Genomic DNA, 22,948 nt, shown 5'->3' with positions numbered 1-22,948 from the left:
GTGCTCAAAAAGTCATACCTCTGACATGGAAACAAGGCCAAGCAACTCAACTGTGCATGAAAACAGAGGAACTGGGGTGCAGAAAAAATGGCAGCAGGTGCTCTGGACTGATGAGTCAAAATGTGAAATATTTGTCTGTAGCAGAAGGCAGTTTTTTCGACAGTACAGTAATGAGTGTCTGCAGGGAAAAGTGAAGCATGGTGGAGGTGCCTTGGAGGTGTGGAGCTGCATTTTTGCAAATGGAGTTTGGGATTTAGTCGGGATTAATGGTGTCCTCAGTGCTGAGAAATACAGGCAGATACTTATCCATCATACAAAACCATCAGGGAGGCGTCTGATTGGCCCCCAAATACTGATTTGATCTGTTTGCTGACTTTGCATTTTGTGAACTGATAAAAAAATAAACAATTACATTTTATATTTTTGAAAGCAGTCTTACTTTACAGCACTTCTTCACATCTGCCTTAAACAGTTGCACAGTACTGTGTATGAGCCACAAAATAAAGAATAAAAAAGACAAAAACAACTAAAATTTGAACATTATATATAGAGAGGTCAACATTTTAATTCATTGTTTCTGCATGTCATTTGAAATGAAAACAGATGAGTATTTATAGAAAACTTACATAAAGTCCCAGTGCTGTGTGTGAAATATTTCTGATGACGACACCACAGTGTCTGCATTCAAGATAACATGACATAACCTGGTGTCATTTAATCTAATATTAATTTAAATAAATATGATCTTAAATGTTTAATTATCTGATGTGAATCTGAAAGATTATGACAGCAGTATAACCAGCATGTATAAGTTAAATAAGACACTTTGATGGCTTTTCACTATATTTATAGATGTATTTATATTTATGTTACCTGTTTACATTTATTTCTCATTACATTTATTTGCAATAGCATCCAGCAAACTGTCAGTATGAGGGTGAGTAAATAAATAACTTAACTGTGAACACTTTTAAAGACCGCTATTGATCAGTTTTACCTCTTTACTACAGGCACCTCTTTCCCAGAACCCAGAACGTGTTTTGAAGGTTGTCTTATTGTTTGGTAACACATTTTACATATATAGGCAGCTGTAGCATTGACTGTGCTGTATCAGGGTTGCCAGATACTGCACTGTTGAGGTAAAGAATCCTGTCATTTATTTAGCAAGCTTTGTATGATATGTACTAACTTATTATCTCATATTTGTCTTTTTGTCATATCCACTGCTGTTTTTTTTTCTTGTATACTGCTGTCTGTCCCTTTATTTTTATACAGTACAACAGCGCACAAATGTATGTGTTGAGGTGTCCGGGCTTCCTGGTAGAACTCAGGTACCTGGAACTTTGCTGGAATACAAAATACATAAACAGCGAGCAGCCAGATAACTTCTGACATGTGTTTGTAGTGTGCTGTTGTCAAACACCCAGTAGAGGGCAGCAAACACCACACAATGAGAGCAGAATAGGTTTTCATTTTTCTGTATTTAAACTTGTATTTAACAGTAGATCATTTCCATTTACTCTGTTACTATTGTTTGAATTAGTTATAATTAAGTTTGTGTTTGATATGAAGAGCTGTAATAATCTATTTGAATCATTCAAATCATCATTCAGTTTCTTTTTCTCTCACATGAAGCATAGATCTCCAGTTCTGTTATTTCTGTCCACTAACAGCTCTGTCTGCTGTGTTACACTGTTGGAAGGAGTTTTAAAAAAAGATTTAAGGTTCATGAAAATTGTTTTCTAACAGACTCTGGGACGAGCTCACTCTCATCAGTCTCCTAAATAACAGTCGTTTGCAGATCCTCTGCTCTGCTGCCAGAGTCCATCTTGAAAAAGACAATAGTTTGTCACCTAACAACAGCCTCGGTCTCCACTGCTTCGTCTCGAGCAAGGATTTTTTTTTTTTTTTTTTCAATATTAATTATTTATTTATTTCAGCAGCAACAGACAAACAACAAAGAAGCAATGAGGAGGAAATAACAGTATGGAGAGTATCACATAGTAAAGCATACTGAGAACACAAATCAGCTAAAGTACTTTAAAACGTATATATAGAAAATAAAGTAAAATAAAGTACGCAAGAGTGTGACAGAAGATTCACTTTAAAATACCAAAGTGATTACAAACATTGACAGTTTCGATAGTTTTTTTGTTGTTTGAGGACTCAATTAGAGAGATGCACAGTTTAATTTGTTAAAAACAAATCATTTTAGTTTGTAAATTTAAATTTATGAACATGGAATTTGCAAAGTAATAATATTAGATAAATAAGGAAAAAGCATCAGCATCTTTTTCACAATAATCTAAACATCCTAATATATATCCTTATAGTAAAGAGCAAAATCTCTGTTAAAATCTCGTCTACAGTCTGTGCAAGATCAAATCAAAGTGTGATTGGTTAATTCACCTGTCACTTTCAAAACACGCTATGATCTTCTGTCCCTTCATGAAGTCTGAACCAGTGAGTGAGCCAGATCTAACGTAAAAATGCGTAAAGACAACATTTTGCCGTTTTCTGGACAGTAACCCTTTTATTTCTGAAGCAAAGTTGATAGAAATGAGGTTGAATTTAGAAGAGAATAGCCTAATAATTCAATGAAATGAATAAAATATAATACTTTCAAATATAATCATTGAAATACTGATATGTCTTCTGTGAAAGCCTCAGTGTTTCCCTCTGCAGCCTCCTCAGTGCTTTTATTTTGAAAGACTGGAGCAAAGCTGAATCATAACACAAGTCAGATGACCGCCAGATGTGTCGCAGCTCCTGTAAGTGAATACTCTGTTTTCTTTACACTGTATTTCTTTGTCTTTGAAGGGGGTGACTCGTGTAACACTGTTGGAGTCAGTTGTTTGTGTTGTTGTGGTGAGGCTCTTAGACTCGAGCTGATAGTCTCTGTGGTCCAGATTAGGACAGAGGTGGATTTAGGGAGAGGCTACTGAGGCTAAAGCCCCGAATGTTTTCTCAAAAGCCCCGCATGTTTTATGTTTTGAAAATGACATTGTACGAGTAATTTCTCTCAGTCTCTGTGTGACTGTACTGCGTGTATCAATGTGCAGTACTGGAGTCTGCCAGAGAAGCAGTAAGACGCCGCCGACGGCCACGTAGTCTCCGTATCCTCACAACTAAAGGTGTGACACTTAATAAAACACATAATCACAGCCGATTCGGCCCTGTACGCACATTACGCAAGTTGCGTAGGGCCGTATGAGCTCCGCGAGGGCTTCGACTGCCCCTCGTGTCAATGTTTACAATTTTGATGAGAGGATGAAGCAGGACTAAAGACAAAATTACATCCAGAGTGAACAGTATCAGGTGAACTCCTCTCCAAGTTTGATTCACAGTAACGTTAAATTGATGCTCCTCTGTCTGTGTGTCTGATGTTAGCTGAGCTGCAGTCTGTCTGTGTCCTGTTTACAGACTCATCCAGGGCTGCTCTGTGCGCCGACGTGCAGCAGCGTTTATAATCTGTACCTCTGGGTTCATATGCGCGTGCACACTTTCACGTAGCAGTCCCTGTGGAGACCTGTCTGTCTGTCCAGAATATATGACATGATGTTACTCCTGCGATGTGGCCAGGAGTGTAAAAAATATTCAGATCCTTTACTAATGCAAAAGTACTAATACCACACTGTGAAAGTACTTCACTACATGTAAAAGTCCTGCATTCACAAAACCTTACTGAAGTAAAAGTATGGAAATATTATTAGATAAACGTACTTAAAGAAAAAGTATTTTTGTTGCAGTAAAATGTTCCCTGTCAGAGTTACTTGTAACTTGTAGAAAGGCCCCTTAAAGATCAGACGTATCAGTAGAGAACACTGTTTTGGTTTAACAATAAAGAAGACTAATGGGCTGGATGGCCAATAAATACCAATGCTTTGCCATTTCCCTATGTGAATATTCTTAAGACTCTTTAGACACTGTAGGAAGGCATACATGTCACTTCCTGTCTCCACTAGGTGGCACTATGGCTCCCCATTTTCACATAGATCTGTTCAGGGTGGGACTTTTATTATACAGGTAAAGTTTGGAGCAGATTTGGCCATTAAATCCAAAGTCCAAAGGAATTTTGTGTTTCATGGCGTGACATTAAAAGTCTACACCACACCAACACTGTTTAATGCTGACCAAATCTTGATCTTGATTTTGAACTTTTGATCAAAAATTTGTGTAGACGGTACACACCTGTTTTGAAGTCAATCGGATTATTTCTGTAGGAGGAATTTGTTAAAATACGAGTCCTATAAAAAGCCAGAATTGACTAAGAAATTCAAAATGGCCGACTTCCTGTTGGGTATAGACTATGATTCCCAGAGACTTTTTTGCGCATCTGGGCGTTATACATGTGTGTACCGATCAAGGGCACCGCCAGAAATCTTGGGCCCCCTGAAAGATTACAACTTAGGGCCCCGCCCCCTCACCTCCACATATCGGTTTTCTTTTGTGAGCAAATATTGTTAGATATTGTTAGGCCACTTACAATGGAGTTCATTCAAGCCAAATGCTCATGTGTTGAGAGAACTTGCATGCATCACTGTATCAGTATGGTTTTATAACATTCTGTATGCACATTATGGATACTTCAGAGCCCTCCAACAAACATCATCAGGATTTTAATCATGTATTCCTTTCTTTCCTTTATTGACTTATTGTATGTGATCAAATGTATGCCTTGATGAATAACTAGGCTAGTAGTGTTTTTGGTTTCTATTAGGCAACACATTTATTTAAAAAAAATGTTCAAATAAGTTAAAAAAAATGTTTAAATAAGTTAAATACTTAACAGTATTAACAAATTCACACATGAACAATGGCAATGGCACCTATGAACAGCAAATGAAATGTTCAAATATTCAACTTAAATACTTTGCAACAACATCAACATATCTACACATGAACAATGGCATCTCTCTTGATTTAAATCCCAAAGTCTAGACGCCGAGGCTTCTTTGTAGCAAAGTCATGAATCAAATCTTTGAAGTTCAGAGAGTGAACCAAATCACTTTCAATTGAGAGGATTGCCAGATTGTTCAACCTCTCCTGTGCCATTGTTGACCTGAGGTAGCTCTTGATAAGTGTAAGTTTGCTAAATGCCCTTTCCCCACCAGCAACAGTGACTGGGAGAGTGCAAAATATCCTAATGGCAATACAAACTTCTCCAAAAATGCTCTGGAGTTGCATTCTGTAAATTGAATTGAGGAGCTCAAGGCTGGTGCAATCAGGTGGGAAAGTGGCAGAAAATACTGTATTGAGATGCCTGATTTCATTCTCAAACTGAGGTGTGAGGCCCTTTGTGTACTTGCTTATGAGTGGTTGACACACAGCAGCAATATCACTGTCCCTTAACTGACCAATCTTAATAATGGCTGCAAATTCCTCAACAATGTTTGCTATTGTTTGGAACCGAGTGTCCAAGTCACTAATGATATGGTCCAATTAAGAACCTGTTTGTTGTTTTCCCTCCTGTCTGCCTTTTCTCTCCCCCTCCCCTCTTTTGTCTCCAGTTGATAATAGGTCCGTTTGAGATGAACTCCACCTCGCCTGGAGACTAGATGAGATCAAGCAGCCACAGCAAAAGGTGGGGACTAAAAGCTGCAGTCAAGTCTAACAGTTTCTAGCAGACTTCAGAGAAAATGCAGGAAGAGACCTGTTAGATCACCTGTAGGTTATCTGAGGTTTGCAGACCACATTGAAGCAATAAAGTGTGTTCTTGATCACTGACTGAAGTTGAAACAGAGATCCCCTTTCTGTTACGTGGAACATTTGTTCTTTTATCTGCCTTGTAAAGCACTTTGAAACTGTTCTTCTGATGAGTCACATATAAAAAAACGTAATTATTATGAGCCACAAGATATCTGTTTGTTGACAGATTAAAACTTCATTGCACAAAATCAGACTAATATGTCCAGCCTTAAATATTACAGTTACACAAAAAATTTATATTATATACAACATGTGGTGTTTGTTGTCAAAATTAAGAGCCAATCAGAGCCTGTCAGCTCATCAATCAGGCGACAGCCAGGCCCTTGTAGTCGGTGGGGAACAACTGTGGTGCCTGGCTCTACAAACTGCAGCCGCCTCAATCTCGTGAGCTTACCGTCACCACACGTGTGCATGATGTCAAAGCAAGTCAGGATCAAGTCAGACACAAATCTAACCGGTATGCATTGTGCACCACTGATCAATTCTGCGCAGGCCTGGCTCATCTCAAACTCACCTAATGGCTTCATGGAGATTGACCTGTGAAGACATGGGAAGGCTCCTCATTGGTCCTCTACGTTTGGAGTTGTCAAACCAGGAGTCAGAGCAGTCAATAAAAAGGAAGTTCAAGTCTCTTCCTGCTGCTCTGAGTCTGGCTGCTGCTGCCTGTGGCCTTGTTGGCTTTTGTGTTTGTAAGAAGGTTTGTGGTGGGAGATTGAGGACATTAGGTGAGTTTGGGGTACCCTTTCACACACATAGTTGTCTTTTGTTTAGAAACACTAGGTTTATTGGTTGGTGCCACCCTTGTTCTTTTTTGATGAAGCTCTGTTTTTAGACTAGGTAGTGAGACCTTTTGTTTGTGATTTTCTTTTGTGGAGGTAGAGATAAGTCAGGCCTAGTTTTGTTGTATTTCTTTTATTTGGTACAACTACCTTGTCCCATCTCCCCCACATTTTGTGTCTGTGAATATTTAAAAAAAAAAGATGTAAATAAACCCTAAAATGCTTTTTTTTAACAAGGATATGTAACAAGCTCCTTTAAATCAGTTCTTCACCTGCTCAGGTGTGGACTGTTTTAACATCGTAAGGTCTCTACTGTAAGATATTTGGTTGCTGTAGAAATCTAAAAATAAAAAGTTTGCTCATCACTTACTGTAATCTCTTCATGGATCTGTTGTCTTCTAGTTTCCAGGTGGTGTCTTCATTTGGATGTTACATCTGACTTCATCCCAGATCTCAGAGGTGACGTCTTCATCTTCTGTGAAAACTGTGATCCAACCACATAACATGATGTTTGGAAGAAAACATCTGACAGCTGCAACAATGCTGGTAAAATACTTTATTATTATTGAAGATATAACTGAACACATGCATCTACGGGCTCAGTCACCAGGGGGAGCAGCCGCGGAGTCCGTAGAGTGGAGTTTGTGAACAGAACAGCTGCAGTTGCAGCCTTTATAACAGTGTTCATTATCTGTTTAAGTTTAGGTGCAGTGCAGTTTAGGTCACAGTTGATCCACTGTTTGTATTCCTGTGTGTGTGTCCTGAGACAAAACCACATACACTGCTGCATTAAAGAGAAGTAAAATATCAACTGTTTAAAGATTCATTAGTACATCAAGTCTCAGGGGAACACATGCATTCTAACAGATGCCCACTCTGTGATTATAACTGAGAGTAACCAGCTAATAATTATTGAGCCTCCAAAACAATTATACAAGATTTGATTTGCTTGACAGCAATTCACTCAGGGTACTTTTTACCCGTTTGATTTTTGAAAGTGTCAGTGTTTTGTTTTTTTTTCTTGGTTTTGTGGACAGAAACAAAAACCAGTTTGAATAGTTTCTTACAGTTTGAATTCTCATTTTATCATTTTGGCTGCAACAAAAATAAACAACTTAATATTTTATCTTCCTATGTGTAGGTGGGCTTGCACCTGATTGGTTACTGCACTCTGTCAATGATTTTTCCACTGTGCCACCTTCAAAATAAGAGTTCCTTACTTGTCTCTCAGGTTGACAGCCTCATTTAAATGTTAAGGTTTGTAATGTTTGAAATTTATAAGATTACTTATAAGAGGAAAATAAATCTAGGAATTATTGTTGGCAAATGAGGTTTCATTTAGATTAATGAAAGATAAAGAATAATGATGTAGAAAAAATTACAAATAAATGTGTGAGAGTGTGTGACTGACAGAGCTGAGATTTGTCCACAGCTAATCTCAATCTCACAAAATGCTACCAGTTAGCAGTGGTTGGTTGGTTGGCTGTTTTACTGGTGGGCATTATAATTTATATCCGAGTTTCTGACTATAAAGCAACGTGTCTGTCTTCAAATTTCAATGCAGAAACTTTGTATTTATGTACATGTCATTCTTTTATGATTAATGAATCTAAATTAAACCTAATTAGATAGCCCTAGTTCCTAGATTTATTTTCATCTGGTAATTAAGCTGATGAACCTTAAAACCTAAACGTTAAATTAAACGAAATTACTCTCAATGATCATACAATTTTCTACAGTGTTTTGGAGATTTTTTTTTTTCGTATTTAGATGAGGCTGTTAAGCTGACAGGAGTAGGGAACTCTTATTTTGAAGGCGGTTAATTAGTGGAGTGCAGTAACTCAGGTTACTAATACTAGTAATCAGGTGCAAGCCCACCCATATGTAAAGAAGCAAAATATTGAGTTCTATAATTGTTTTGCAGCCAAAATAGAAAAAAGAGAATTTGGAACAGAATTCATGTTTTTGTTTCTGCACACTAAAATAAAAAGTAAAAAATGAGCGTTTATTACTGCCACTTTTCAATTTCAGTTAAAACAAAAGTTAACTAACATTTGTTTCTTTGTAAATCTTTTTTCTTATGAGTCTCTCTCTGTCATCACAGATTCTTGTGATGAATGTCTTCAGAGGACAAACTCAAATGTGTCATCCATCAGAGTATTGGACAGGGACAAAATGCTGCCCCTTGTGTCCTGCTGGTAAGATCCATTTAAATATTGATGGAATATATAATTTGAGTCTTTTGTTTTACTGCCAGCTGTCTACTCTTCAGTCTAGCTGAAGAGTAGACAAGAAAAGGGGGGTGAAGAGAGAGAGGATGACATGCAGCAAAAGGCCACAGGCAGGAACTGACAGCCTCCATCCATGGGGTTTAACAGCCGCACCTTTATTTATTATTTTTAAACTTTGGCTCCACCTAGTGGTAGTAATAAGAATGACACTGTATTAGACAGCAGTTCATGTCTTTGTCTGCTCACAACATTCACTTAATTCTTACCAAAATTACATATTTTATTCAGTGTAAACATTATATTGCATGAAATTAAATTGTTGGTTTTCTGTTCAACAGGAAGCAAAATCAAAACATTTTGCACACAGTTCCAATCAACTCCCTGTGTGCCCTGCACTGAGGGAACCTTCATGAATCGACCAAATGGACTTAGACGGTGTTTGACCTGCAAAAAGTGTGATGCAGGTACAGTCCTGTTCATATTTCCTAATTATTAGTGTGAAGACAGTAAGTAGTTTTATTACCATAAGTCTCACTGTTGATGCTGTGTAAGAACTGAAAAATCTGTTGCTGATCCAGAGACTCAGTTTGATGAGTTTAGGGCAACTAGGGAGAGGGAGAAGGAGAGAAAGAGAAAAGAGAGTGCTGAGAGGGAGCATGTTAAAAGAAGAAAAGACCAGGAGGAAAATGCTGTAAAATTACAGATATATTGACCTAACATATTGGTATTTCAAATATTATATTTAAATATATTATAGTTTATGTATTTCATGTAATTATTTGGGTTTTTTTCTTAGAATTCTAATTTCAACCTCATTTTCTATCATCTTTGCCTCAGAAATGGTACAATAGAGTTATTCAATCAGATTTTTTTTATGTTGTCTCCAGGCAGAGAAAGGTTAGAGCAGGATCACTCATTGGTTAGGACTTCATGAATAGGACAAAAGGCCATAGCCTGTGTGTTATTTTAGAAAGTGGCAGGTGAGGTAACCAATCACATTTTGATTTACAGACCAAAAATCATCCATTAAGTGTTTAAAAATGGACAGAGGTATCTTGCTCGAGACGAAGCAGTCAAGAACACTCCTGTTGCTGTGTGGCTAACTTGATAGTCCTTCATTTTCAAGGTGGGCTTTGGCAGCATAGTGGAGCATGTCAGAAGTTACCTGGCTGCTTGCTGTTTATTTCAACAAATCCAAAATCCAAAATTCCATTTTGCTGAATTTATGGTGCTTCTGGCTGAGTTTTGGTTGAACTGAAGTCCTAGCCAACAGTCAGGGTTCACAACTGACTGTAACTGATTACATCTACTCAGATTACTTAGTTCTGAAATCATTTTTGGAGATACTTAGACCTTTATTAGTAGTTTTTTGAGTATGTAATGTACTCTTACTGAAGTATGCATTACACTATGTAATCTACTCAGTTACTTTTAAAATCATTATTTAGTACAATTTGAATAAAGATCCAAACGTTTCATCTGCATTTTAGTAGCCAGTAAGTCTGTGTGACTGCAAACAATCCAGTGAAAACCAGGACATATGAACGTCCAGGTTTGGAGAGGTGACTGTGACCACTGTGTGAACGGCACACAACTTTGAAACTCTGAAACTTCACTGTTAGATGATCTTACAAAATAGAAGGTTTTTTTTGTTTTTTTTAAAGTCGTCACAATGCAATAAATATTTCCTCATCAGTGTTTTTAAATCTGATGTTTTTGGATGAATATTACTGCTGCATTAATGTTTATGTTTATGTGGAAGCAGGTGTAAACAAACCAGAGACTGACATGGTGCAACAGTAAAACTTTGTCGGGAGAAAAACAGCTCATCCAAGATTGCTTTAAAGAGTTTATTTCACTAAACAAAGACCATAATCCATAAATTTACTCTTCATCCTTCACTTTATCACAAACATTCAAAATCAACACATTTGAGTTGAGTTGAGAGTTTTCACTGAACAGGTTAAAAGGTTCAAAAGGGTTGTGTAGTTTCGTGTCTTCATTATTTTCCCTCTACATGTGTTGACAGGCTCTGGTTTGAAGATAGAGACGTCATGTACAACAACATCAGATACAGTTTGTGAACCTCTGGATGGATTCTTCTGTTTGGATCCTGCTGAGGATGGTTGTGTGGCAGCACAAAAACACAAACGCTGTCAACCAGGACAATACATCAGTCAGACAGGTTGGTTTAGGTGCAGATTTTAAGATTATAGATATAGTTTAAGATTTAAATGAGAACACCAAGGTTCAGGGAAAATGACTGAATGGTCATTAAAGCTGCAAGCAGTGCTGGTCGGTTCCACACTCACACACAGAGTAAAACTTGATGTCCACATCCACAAATGATGTTATGAGGGTCATAACATCATGTATCTCTAAAAAGTCAGAAAACAAACTGTTTTAAAGGAGGGAGGACAGTATGGGAGCACAGGGCTGTCAGGTGTGACTGTGGAATGGTTTACATGGCGCTCTGGTCAGTTACGAGGGCTCCTTAGCAGAATTTGGTTTAGGGCCCCATGGAGGTCAGGGTCAGCTCTGCACACTACAATAGCTTTGCTATTTATGCCATGCACAAGAAAGCAAATGTGTCTGGCTTCAAGTTAATTCGCTATCTTGCAAACTTGGCAAAAATGGCAACTACACCACAGCACCAGCTTTGCCCCGGGTGTAAGATCGGGCCCTACAAGTCATTATCCTGACAGCTGAGCACATGATGTGCTGGTGGTCACCCAGTGAATGAAGCGAGCAGGCGTTCATTTTGAGCTGCTTGTGTGTACATGAACAACTGTAGTATGTAAACGACATCATCAGAAAATAAAAGTTACTGCTCAGTATAAAGGCACCTGTGAGTTACAGCCCACAGTTTTACTGATGAGTGTTTCCATTCCTCTGGTTTTAAACCAACTTCTGCTGCCTCATGACTGGTAAAGTTAGCAAACTTTAGCAGCCGCTGGCAGTGAGACATCAGCATTAACACAATGGAGAAAAACATACAGTGAGTTTATCACTGAAATTATGATAGAAAATCATATTTAATCATGTTTAACGTCATGTTGTTTGAACAGATATAATGTGTGTTTGTACAGGAACATCATCAAGAGACACTGAGTGTTCTGACTGCAGTGATGGAACATATTCAGATGGAACATTTACATCCTGTCAGACACACACACAGTAAGTGAAGCTTCACATCAGACACATGAATTCTTACAGCAGCAGTGAATTCATGGTGTCCTACAGATGTTCTGTAAAAAATGTCACACTGTCATTCCAGATGTGAAACAATGAATCTTCAGCTGATCAAACCAGGAACTGTTTCAGCCGATGCTGAATGTTTAGGACAGTACAGTTTGGACGTTACATTACTTGTGGTCAGCACTGTTGTATCTCTTGTAATAATTGGAGCAGTTGTATTGGTGCAGTATTATCTCATAAAGAAGAAAAGATGTCTATGCAGAGGTATGATTTACATTCATAAAAAGAGTTTCATATTTTTGATGGATAATATTGTCTGTCACATCATGAAGTTGTTGATTACAGTGTTTTTCATTGGTGTTTTATTACAGAAAGAGAAGGAAATGCAAACAATCATGAAAAGGTTTGTTTTATAATCTCTTAACTGTTATTATAAGTCTGTTTCACTGCATGTACAGTAGTAAATAGGAATGATTTTTCTTCTGCTTCATGAAATTATTTATCAATATTTCACAAAAAGGTCCTGAGTGGAGAAAGAGAAGGAACAATACAGACTATCACAAAATGATCAGAGCAGCAGGTAAGACAGCAGTATGTCTCTGTAGAAAAGACCTGAAGTTTCAGAGTTAATGATAATTGAGTAATGTCGCCACTATTTAATGTGCTGTTCAGGGATCAGTTTATTCACTGCTGGTTATGTTATATGGTTAGCCACTCCCACCTGCCTTCAAGCGGTAGCTGATGTCACACATCAGCATCTGTATGCTTTAGAGCAGGGGTATTCAACTAAAATTCAAAGAGGTCCAGTTAGAGAAAATTTCCTAAAGCAAAGATCCAAAACATCATAATGTCTAACTTGTGTTATGAGAGTGATATATATTGTGAGGAAGCCTCAACTCCCTTTTGTATTTGCTAAGCCTTTGTTTTTGTTAAGCAAGGTGGACAGATTCACTCACACAACTTCTTTATTTTCTTTATTGAATTTTTAGTTTAATATTAACATACAACCAATTGTACTCAGCATTAGAAACACACTTTTCTTAAGAGTCTATTAAAGTAATGATATAATCAAAGCCAAAACCTGTCAGGGTGTGAGTCCTTGTGGAGGCCATCTTGTCCTGGTGTTTAAAGAGGAAGCACGCCTGAAAAATAGTCCTTTTATGTGCTGCAGGAGTAGGCGGATTCTCTGACTTGATTGGCCAAAGGGTGAGTGATGAAATGACAGGTAATTAAGACAAATACTGTGTGATACTCAAATGATTTGATTATTTCGAGTGTATGGTATTTATGAAAATCTACTGAAGAATGAAATGAGGCTTTGTTGGTTTGAGCAAGCCAAGAAGAACAATATATATTTGTGATTAATCTTGTCAATCTCCCTCCTGCAGAGCTGACCTGATAGGCCAGTTTGAACTGGCAAGGCGGGCTCTCATGCTATATATGAGAGAGCACTGAGAGAGAGGGTGGACTGGTTTAAGAAGAGCAGCACCAGATTTGTTCTAAGCTGAGTACTAAAAAGGAAAAGTGTAATGTTAAGTAACCTTTTTTTTTTTGTTTTGTTTTTGGAGACTGACAATAAAAGTTTGCCGAATTTTTGCAGCAAAACTCCCTGCCAGCGTCATGTTTTTGTCCTCCTCCTGTCTCATCATGCTTCCCTGCACCTCACCGTGCAACAATTGGTGTCAGGAGTGGGATCTTTTTTGCCTGTGAAGAGTTGGTGCCGCAAAACTGACTAAATGAGAGGAGCTGGACGTGGAAGACCTCGTTTGCCAAGGAAAACCACCTTGGCAGAAATGGAGGAGGGAGATGTTGAAAGGACAGTGGAGTTTGAGCCGCCACCGGATGGAGCTATGGCTGCTGAAGGTGAAGAAGAGCCAGTGGTACGGCCAAAGGTAGTTACAGTCCGTGCTGCAAGTCCAGAACTCTCTGCACCAGATTTTTTTGAAGAAATGAGAGAGTTTATGCGCCGGTCTAAACAAACTGAAGCTGCACTTTTTGAACAGATTAAACAGCTCAGAAGGGAGATGGGACCAAAGTTAAAGCAGGACTGGACGTCCGAAGAACCTTTTGAACCTTTTGAGCGGCCTGTCTCCTTATCTCCTCAGTTGCCAGCCAGTGGGCCTGTTTCCTCATCTCCTAAGTCGCCAGCCAGTGGGCCTGTTTCCTCATCTCCTCAGTTACCAGCTCAACATCAACAACGTGCTGCTACACCAACCCAGGCTGTAAGCCTGCGCATTGGTGAACCCAGAATACCTGATTTCAAAGAAGGTGAAGATCCAGAGAGTTTTTTTGTTCGGTTTGAACGGATTGCCAGAACATGGGGATGGCAGCCAGCAGAGTGGGCAGCGAGAGTGGTCACCTTGTTGACAGGAAAAGCTCTAGAGGCCTACGCTGGAATGGATGAGGAACAGTCAGAATCCTATGAGGCTGTTAAAGCAGCAGTATTGATGAAGTTCAATGTTACAGAAGAGACGTACAGACAGCGCTTCCGGAGCACTACTGTGCCAGTGGGAGAGACGGTGCGAGAAACCTACAACCGGATAAAGGGACTTTACAAACGGTGGATGCGACCCGACAGCCGTACTAAGGAGCAGATTGGTGAAACCATCATCTTGGAGCAATACCTTCGTGTACTTCCCCCAGACATCCGCATCTGGGTAAAGGAGCACAATCCCCAGACAGGAGAGGAAGCAGCGGACCTGGCAGAACGCTACACGGCCGCCCACCGAGACCCGTCAAAGAGAAAGGTGACTGTTGGGAAGCCAAGGTTTGGGGATGGCAAACCTCACAGTTTGCCTTCCATGGACAGTACGGACACTGGGGTTAGTAAGAAACCTGTTCATTCAAATTTAAAACCCAACTTTGTGTGTTACTACTGTCAGCAGCCTGGCCACAAAGCTTCGTTGTGTCCTTTAAGAAAATCAAAGTCAGTTGAGTTGTGTTCAGTGCCACGTGCAGAAAGTGATGACCTGGATGATGTTAATGATAATGGACTGATACCACACAAACATGTGGTGGATGTCACAGTAAATGGTCAGGTAGCAAAGGCTCTGGCTGACACTGGTAGTTCACAAACTTTGGTGAAGTCTAGCCTACTCAGCAATGCACTAACTAATTTTGATCGAAATGTAAATATCATATGTGTACATGGATGTAAGAAAGATTATCCTACTGCAGATGTTATCATTGAGGTTGAAGGGCAAGCCTTTATGTTAACTGTGGGAGTGCTAGATAATCTAGTTTATGATGTAATCCTTGGAGAAGATTTGCCTATCCTTGACAACTTGGTCCAGCAAAATTCTGTAGCATACTCTTGTGCGGTAGTTACCCGTTCTGTGGCCAAGGGGTTAGAACCCCTACCTGATATACATGATAGTTTGTTTGAAAGGGTAAGCAAGGAAAAGAAAACAAAACGGCAACGCTGTCAGGAGAAAAATAGAAATCACAATAAAGCCAAAATCCCTGAATCTACTCTTCCTGTGTCTTCCTGCATCGACCCCCAATGGCAAATCCCTGACAATTTCAGACAGAGTCAGGAGAATGACTCGTCTCTAAAACCTCTCTTTGCAAAAGCATATGAAGTCAATGGGGTCCATGAGGCAGGCACAGGAGGGCTGAAGAGTGCAATTGGGGATCCCTTCATCATAAAAGACAACCTTTTGTATTTGGCAGATATTGAGACACCTAGGCTTGTTGTTCCAAAAGAGTATCGTCAAGTAATCCTGCATTTGGGTCATACAGTTCCATGGGCTGGGCATCTAGGACAGGCTAAGACATATAACCGCATTGCTCAACGCTTTTATTGGCCAGGGTTATACAAAGAGGTACTAGAATACTGTAAAAGTTGTCATGAATGTCAGGTTGTAGCTCCCACTAAGGTTTCAGACCGAGGCCAATTACAACCGTTGCCTATCATGAGTGTACCTTATGAGAGAATAGCTATGGATATCATTGGTCCTTTGCCCAAAAGTAGTAATGGACACAAATTTGCTCTGGTCATATGTGACTACGCAACTAGATACGCTGATGTCTATCCACTGCGCTCCATTCAGGTCAAACATATAGTTCGATGTTTAGTGGAGTTATTCTCTAGAGTTGGTATCCCTAAAGAGATCTTGACAGATCAAGGTACAAACTTTATGTCACATTTGATGAAATCACTGTACTCCCAACTTGGTGTGAAAGGTATAAGAACAACACCTTACCACCCTGAAACTGACGGTCTAGTGGAACGGTTTAATGGTACTCTGAAACACATGTTTAGGAAGTTTGTTGATGACACAGGTAAAGACTGGGATAAATGGTTGCCTTTTCTTTTATTTGCATATAGAGAGGTACCCCAGGCTTCAACTGGTTTCTCTCCTTTTGAGTTGATATATGGCAGGCAAGTCAGAGGCCCCTTGGACATGCTGAAGGAGAACTGGGTGGCTGGTGAGGCAACGCCAACAACAACCAACATCATCTCCTACATTCTGCAGATGAGAGACAAACTGGAAAGTTACAGAAAAAAAGCAAAGGAACACTTGCAAGATGCTCAACAAAGACAAAAGGTATGGTACGACAAACATGCCCGTGAAAGAGAACTGAAAGCCGGCCAGAAAGTGTTAGTACTGCTTCCTACTGGGCCAAGTAAATTACTAGCTAAGTGGCAAGGCCCCTATACAGTGACCAGAAAGGTGGGCCCAGTAACATATGAGATTTTCTGTCCTGACAAACATAAACCTCAACAATTACTTCATGTAAACCTGTTAAAAGAATATCATGAAAGAAACAACCAGGAAACAGGAGGGGAGCATGTTCTGATGGTCCAGGATGTCCCGCCCGAAGAAGATGATGTAGGGGAGGCTGAGGAACCCGACATGGTACCCTTCAGGGAGAAGTGTAAAATCCCGACCCCTCCTGAGCATCTGAGTGAGGACCAGTGGCATCAACTGGGTGAGCTGAAACAATCTTTCCCATCCTTGTTCTCTGAGAAACCTGGCCGCACTAATGTGATAGAACATAAAATTGCTCTGAAAAATACTACGCCTGTTCGTCTGAAGCCCTACAGGATTCCAGAACGAATGGTGGAACCCCTGAGGAAGGAGGTCCAGATGATGTTGGACATGGGTGTCATTGAACCGTCTAGAAGTGAGTGGTCAAATCCTATAGTGCTTGTTCCTAAGAAAAATTCCACTCAACCTCGGTTCTGTTCTGACATGAGGAAACTGAACAGCATTTCATGTTTTGACTCCTATCCCATGCCACGCATTGACGAGCTGTTGGAGAGATTGGGGAAAGCCAAGTATATTACAACCCTAGATCTTTGTAAAGGTTACTGGCAAGTGCCCCTTGACCCAGCTTGTAAAGAATACACAGCTTTCCAGATTCCAGGAATGGGTTTATTCCATTACACTGTGTTACCTTTTGGGCTTCATGGAGCACCTGCAACCTTCCAAAGATTAATGGACATTGTTCTTAATGATTGCTCCAGGTTTGCATGATGGTTTGCATGATGTCGTAATCTACAGTGAATCCTGGGATGAACACATGCAGCATCTCAAAGTTGTCTTGGGCAAAATACAGGACGCTGGACTGACCCTGAATGTAAACAAATGTTCTTGGGCTCAAGAGGAGGTGAAATACCTTGGGTACCTGGTTGGCCGTGGGCAAATAAAGCCACAAATAGAAAAGATAAAGGCCATACAGATGATTACCAGACCCCTGACCAAGAAACAAGTGAGATCTTTTCTAGGACTGGTGGGCTGGTACAGAAGGTTTGTTCCTCATTTTGCTACGCTGGCAGCACCACTCACCGAACTGACAAAAAAGTCAATCACTAAAGTGATTTGGAATGATGAATGTGAGCATGCTTTCCAGATGTTAAAGAGGCAGATTCTGATACTGAAGTAGTGTAGTAGTTGTATCAACGTCTACATCAGGGGTGTTAAACTCATTTTGGTTCAGGGGCCACATACAGACCAATTTGATCTCAAGTGGGCCGAACCAGTAAAATTAAAGTATAATCTATTGATTATTCTGGCGATGAATCGAGTAATCGGACAAGAAATATTGCATGTTCTGCATTTTTTTCTGTTACATTACTTTTGTTTTATTTAAGAACAATGGTAATATACAAAAAAGAAAATAAGACAGGTCTGTTAAATGAACAACTATAAATTGCTAAAGTAAAAATACTCAGTAAAGTAACTTTACTTTTAATGTGGATTTACTTTTACTGTATTTACTTTACTTTAGCACAAAGGTAAAAGTAAAGGTAGTAATGTCTGCAGAAACCACAAACAGAAGAGTGAACTAACTCTTTTAACTGAAACAGTCACCAGAATGTTTTATTCACATGTTAAAATCACAACATTTTTCTTCTGGAGCAGGACAGACACTCCCAGACCCCCAGAGGACAGGGGACAGAGGACAGAGGACAGGGGACTGGTTTACCAACATGACACCCTTTTCTCCTCTTATGAGTTTGCACGTCTGTATTTAGTCATCAAAAAATACCAATAAGAATATCATTAAAGTACAACAACAGCAATAAAAATGTTGAATTTTCAAAAAAGGAAACAATAACATAAAAGATTTTTAAACTGTAATTAAGTAAAAACACTAATACCACAATGTAGAAATATCTAAGTAAAGAATGTGAGTATTTTTTCCATCACAGCAGGTCAGTGATCTATGGAAGCCCATTTCCGCCACTGAAAGAAAAAATTATCCTCAAGGTAAGTCATAATTATGAGATAAAAAAGTAATAGATAGAAAGTCGAAATTATGAGATAAAAAAAAGTCATAATTATTAGATTAAAAAAAGTTGAAACTGTGAGATAAAAAGTCGAAATTGTGAGATAAAAAGCCATAATTATGAGATAAAAAGTCGAAATTCTGAGATAAAATGTCATAATTATGAGATATGGATATTTTAAGTACATTTGTAGACAGTGTTCCATCTGTACAAATGATTTATCATCATCGTTATTGTTGTTGTTGTTACTAACACTAATAGTCTTGTCACCATTACAGTATGATAAAACAAAATAATGTATTTAAGAATGAAATGGTCTTGTTCCATCATTTAGCATTTGTATTAATTACCAGGCTCAGTTTTAATCACAACAAAGTATAGCTTGTGTGCATGAAGAGGGAAAAGCCTAATGGAAGTGTAAGTCAAATATGTGACGTAGAATTGATAAACCGTCAGTTGTTTTCTAGATGTGAAACAATTAAACGATTATTGAATTAATTGCCAACTATCTGGATTATCAATAAATCAGTTTGAGTAATTTGAGATGAAAAAATGTCAGAATTCTTTTATTCGAGCTTCTCAAATGTGAATATTTTTTTGGTGTCTTAACCCCTCTATGACAGTTAACTAAATATTTTTGGGGTTAGGCTTTGGGAAGCACTGATTGACCCTTTTCAAATTTTAAAACAAATAACTTGTAATCGATTAATCAAGAAAATGATCGACTGTTTAATCAACTATGTAAATAATCGTTAGTTGCAGCCCTACTTCAGTCAGCGTAATACCTATTGTACCATAAAATATTAACGCAAGCCAGGTCAAATAATAACCCTTTTGTGCAAACCTCTTTTTACTACATAGTTCTGAAATAAATTCAGAGAATTTAGTGCATAAACTTGCTCATGGTTTATTTAACCATTTTGTTAATTTTTACAAAAAATAGCATTTCCAATCACATTTATTACAGTTTGCTTCAGGCCTCTATATTTTATTGGCAATGAATTCAACATCCAGCCAAACATGTAATCATACCTACAGACACTACAGGTAGTAGGTCAGTCAGTACAATTAAATGGAGTGATTATACCCATATACCCACTTTAAAGTCAGAGCTCATAATGATTTTTTTTTTCTGTAGTGTTCTGCAACTGTCCCAGAATTTTCCCAAATTGAAGTCCTTTTTTCATTCTACATAATAAGCTTAAATGTAGATTAATACGCCTAAATGTAGTTTAATAACTTTTTTTTAAGTAACTTAAATCATTTCATTGACTCACGTGGGACCAGCATGGAAATTCTGTTGCTTACTTATACCAGAGAAATTGGAATTGGCCACAATAACTTTTCATAATTCTTCTAGTAATTTGTTGAGTTACTGTTTCTCATTAAAGCTGGAAATTTACATACACACATTTCACCTACTTCACACCTATTAGTAAACACCTAATTTTTTTTTTTTTTTTTTTTAACAATATAACAGTGTGTGATAGTGTATGATATAGTTTAGAGCTTGTGCTGGTGCCCACTCACAGTTTTTGAACACCTAATAAACAAAATTATTAGTAATATATATTAGTATATGGTATATTACCAATATTTTCACCACTCTATTTTGCTATTGGTCAGCCTTTTCTGACAGGAAGCTGTTGCTCTATAAGTCAAATATCGCTCTTTCTCAACTATCCAAACTCAGGCTTTTGCCAGATCAGTAATTTTATCCTGCAGAACATATGAGTTGCTGGTCTGCTACTGCCTCAATCAGCTTGCTTGTGTTATTGTGTGACTTTGGTGTTTTAAAAGGTTAGGTTGGAGTTTGGTTGCTTTGGAGATCGTGATATTTGACTTGTATAACGGCAGGTGTTTCTCACAAGGTCAGACAAGATCATAAGATGGATGAGCTAGGTGACTACTTAAGGTCACGGCATGTGTCTGAGGAAGACATACAGCAAATGGTCAAGGACAAGGTATTTATTATACACAGGAAATAATTTTGACAGATAACACAAGCCTAAACAAATTAAAAAAACAAAACAAAACAAACAAAAACAAAGTTTTGAAGAACTCTGTAAATATTTTGACTCAAGAATTCATGAAATATTTCTTCATTTTTAGATTGATTCCAGTGTCGTAAAACTCATGACAGATGAACAGCTGAGAGAGTATCTGCCATCCTACGGTGATCGAGTGGCTGTTTTTGGATACTGCAGACAAAAAGAAAAAGAACCCAGCAGTCGCAAGTCCAAGATTTTTGAGAGACTGAGAGGAAAGCTCACAAGAAACAAAGGAGATGATGTGGCTGAGAACGAGCATCAAACCCATCCAAAGAATGAGATGGGACATTTATGCAGGTACGCACCAAAAAAGGTGGGGGAATCAGAAAAGAGACTGTCCTGAAGGACTGTAAAAAACAGAACTTGATTGAAAAGGCTCTGCAGTTGTTCTTTCCAGGAAGAAAAAATGCAGAGGGGAGCCTTTCTGATTTTGACATTGATTTAACTGACTTTCAGCAGCATCCATTAGAGGATAATATCACAGTTGGGGAACTGTATGAAAAGACAAAGTTACCTCTGTTACATTTTTATTTAACAACCAAGAAGAGAGACATTGCCAGTGACATAAATCTGGAGGAGGAGACTAGTGATGCAACTGCAAAAGAAGGGGAAAAGTCACATGGCCAACCTGATGTCTATCATCACTCTCCAGACACTTCTGCAACAGATGTTGTGGACATAAATACTTTAGATGTCATTTATGTTGGACAGAACACAGTATTTGCAGATACAAGCAGTGAGGGTGTTTCCCTTCTTTACACCACACTCAACCCAACTGATGCTTTGTCAGAACAGGAAACATTACTTCATGTGAATGCTTTAGAGGATAGTGGCATTGTAACTTTCCATGCAGGAAGCATCTCTGGGATGGAGTACTCCAGTCTTGATGATACCTTGCCTCAAAAAAAAAAAAAAAAAAAAAAAGGAGAATGTACATGTTTGGGCCTGAAGGTGCTTCAAGGGTTAAGAAAATAATGCAGCAAACAGTGGAGTTACCATGTGGAGACAAAACTGGAGCAGAAATGACTGTTTAGAGAAATAAATATGATTAGAAAATGTTACAGTAAATGCTAAAATACATTACCTGATGGCTTTTCATAATATTTATAAAGGTATTTATATTTCTGTTACATGTTTACATTTATTTGCAATAGCATTCAACATACAGTATTTAAAATATATGTATTTCTTGTGTGTTTTCTTTAATGTATGTATAGGCTTTACCTGATGTCTCATACCTAACACCTAAAACTTATGACAAGTGAAACTGATGGAAATAATGGAGTTGAGAAGCTCAGTAGTCAAACTAAACTGCTGCACCTGCAAAATAAAAGAAAAGGGAAAAACTGCTTGGTTGTTTGTGTGGAATCCATCTAAACCTCTGTGTCGATATCACCCATAAACTCCTTCCATAATATGTCATAAAAAGCCAACTGAGAACCTTCACACAGCAAACAGATTAAGGAACAAAGAGCGATGAGTTTAACAACTGGTTTACCACCATCGGTGAGCACTGCAGGTAAAAGTGAAAGAGAAGCACGAGCTGTTATAAAACCCAAAGACTCATACAATGCCTATAAAAAAGTATTTACCCCCTTTGAAGTTTTCCCCTCTTATTGCTTTAATAAATAGAATCATAGTTGATATAATTTGACCAAAAGAATTACAAAAAAAACCTCTAATGTCAAAGTGAAAACAGATTTCTACAAAGTCATGTCAATTAAATAAAAATATATAAGTGATTACACAAATATTCACCCAATTCAAGTCAGTATTTAGTAGATGCACCTTTGGCCGCTCTAGGCACATATACACACGTGCCATATTCCTTATGCAGTCACTTACATATTTTTGAGTCATTGACATTACTTTGTGGAAATCTTCACTTTGATGTTGCAGAGGGTTTTTGTTTGTTTTATTTTGTTTTGTTTTTTTTGTTTTTTTGTTTTTTTGTTTTTTTTGGTAAAACTTCTGTGTCAGAAAAGCCTAATTATATTAACCATGACTCAATTTATAAAAGCAATAAGGGGGTAAATACTTTTTATAGGCACTGTATAACACAAAGGGTTCTGGGAATGTGGTTTTGGGATCTGATTGGTAAAAGTAAATCATAAAAAGATGGTCATACAAAGTGCAAAGATACAGTCAAATTCCGTCTCTGTATTCAAGCCATCCAAGTGTGAAACTGGACATCTCCAGTTCTATTTTTTCTGTCCACTAACAGCTCTTGTCTGCTGTGTT

General features: G+C 38.3%; 2 protein-coding genes across 2 annotated transcripts in view; both read left to right on the top strand.

The window, feature by feature from the left end:
* The window catches only part of LOC146325719 (tumor necrosis factor receptor superfamily member 14-like), a 55,571-nt gene that overhangs the window by 4,453 nt on the left and 28,170 nt on the right, over window positions 1-22,948 (top strand). The gene's annotated exons all lie outside the window — the stretch shown is intronic.
* Window positions 6,257-22,056, top strand: LOC146325722 (tumor necrosis factor receptor superfamily member 5-like). Its single transcript, XM_084719886.1, has 10 exons — window positions 6,257-6,406; window positions 8,593-8,686; window positions 9,058-9,183; window positions 10,749-10,904; window positions 11,809-11,896; window positions 11,997-12,181; window positions 12,289-12,320; window positions 12,438-12,497; window positions 18,289-18,636; window positions 20,769-22,056. Exons 1-8 carry the CDS (start codon window positions 6,257-6,259, stop codon window positions 12,483-12,485), a joined length of 879 nt encoding a protein of 292 aa, XP_084576012.1. The 3' UTR covers window positions 12,486-12,497; window positions 18,289-18,636; window positions 20,769-22,056.

The sequence above is a fragment of the Lutjanus erythropterus genome, chromosome 6 (genome assembly GCF_056507025.1).
Source record: "Lutjanus erythropterus isolate fLutEry1 chromosome 6, fLutEry1.hap2, whole genome shotgun sequence".
NCBI classification, from domain to species: Eukaryota; Metazoa; Chordata; class Actinopteri; order Lutjaniformes; family Lutjanidae; genus Lutjanus; species Lutjanus erythropterus.
This window is presented reverse-complemented; position numbering and strand designations above follow the sequence as displayed.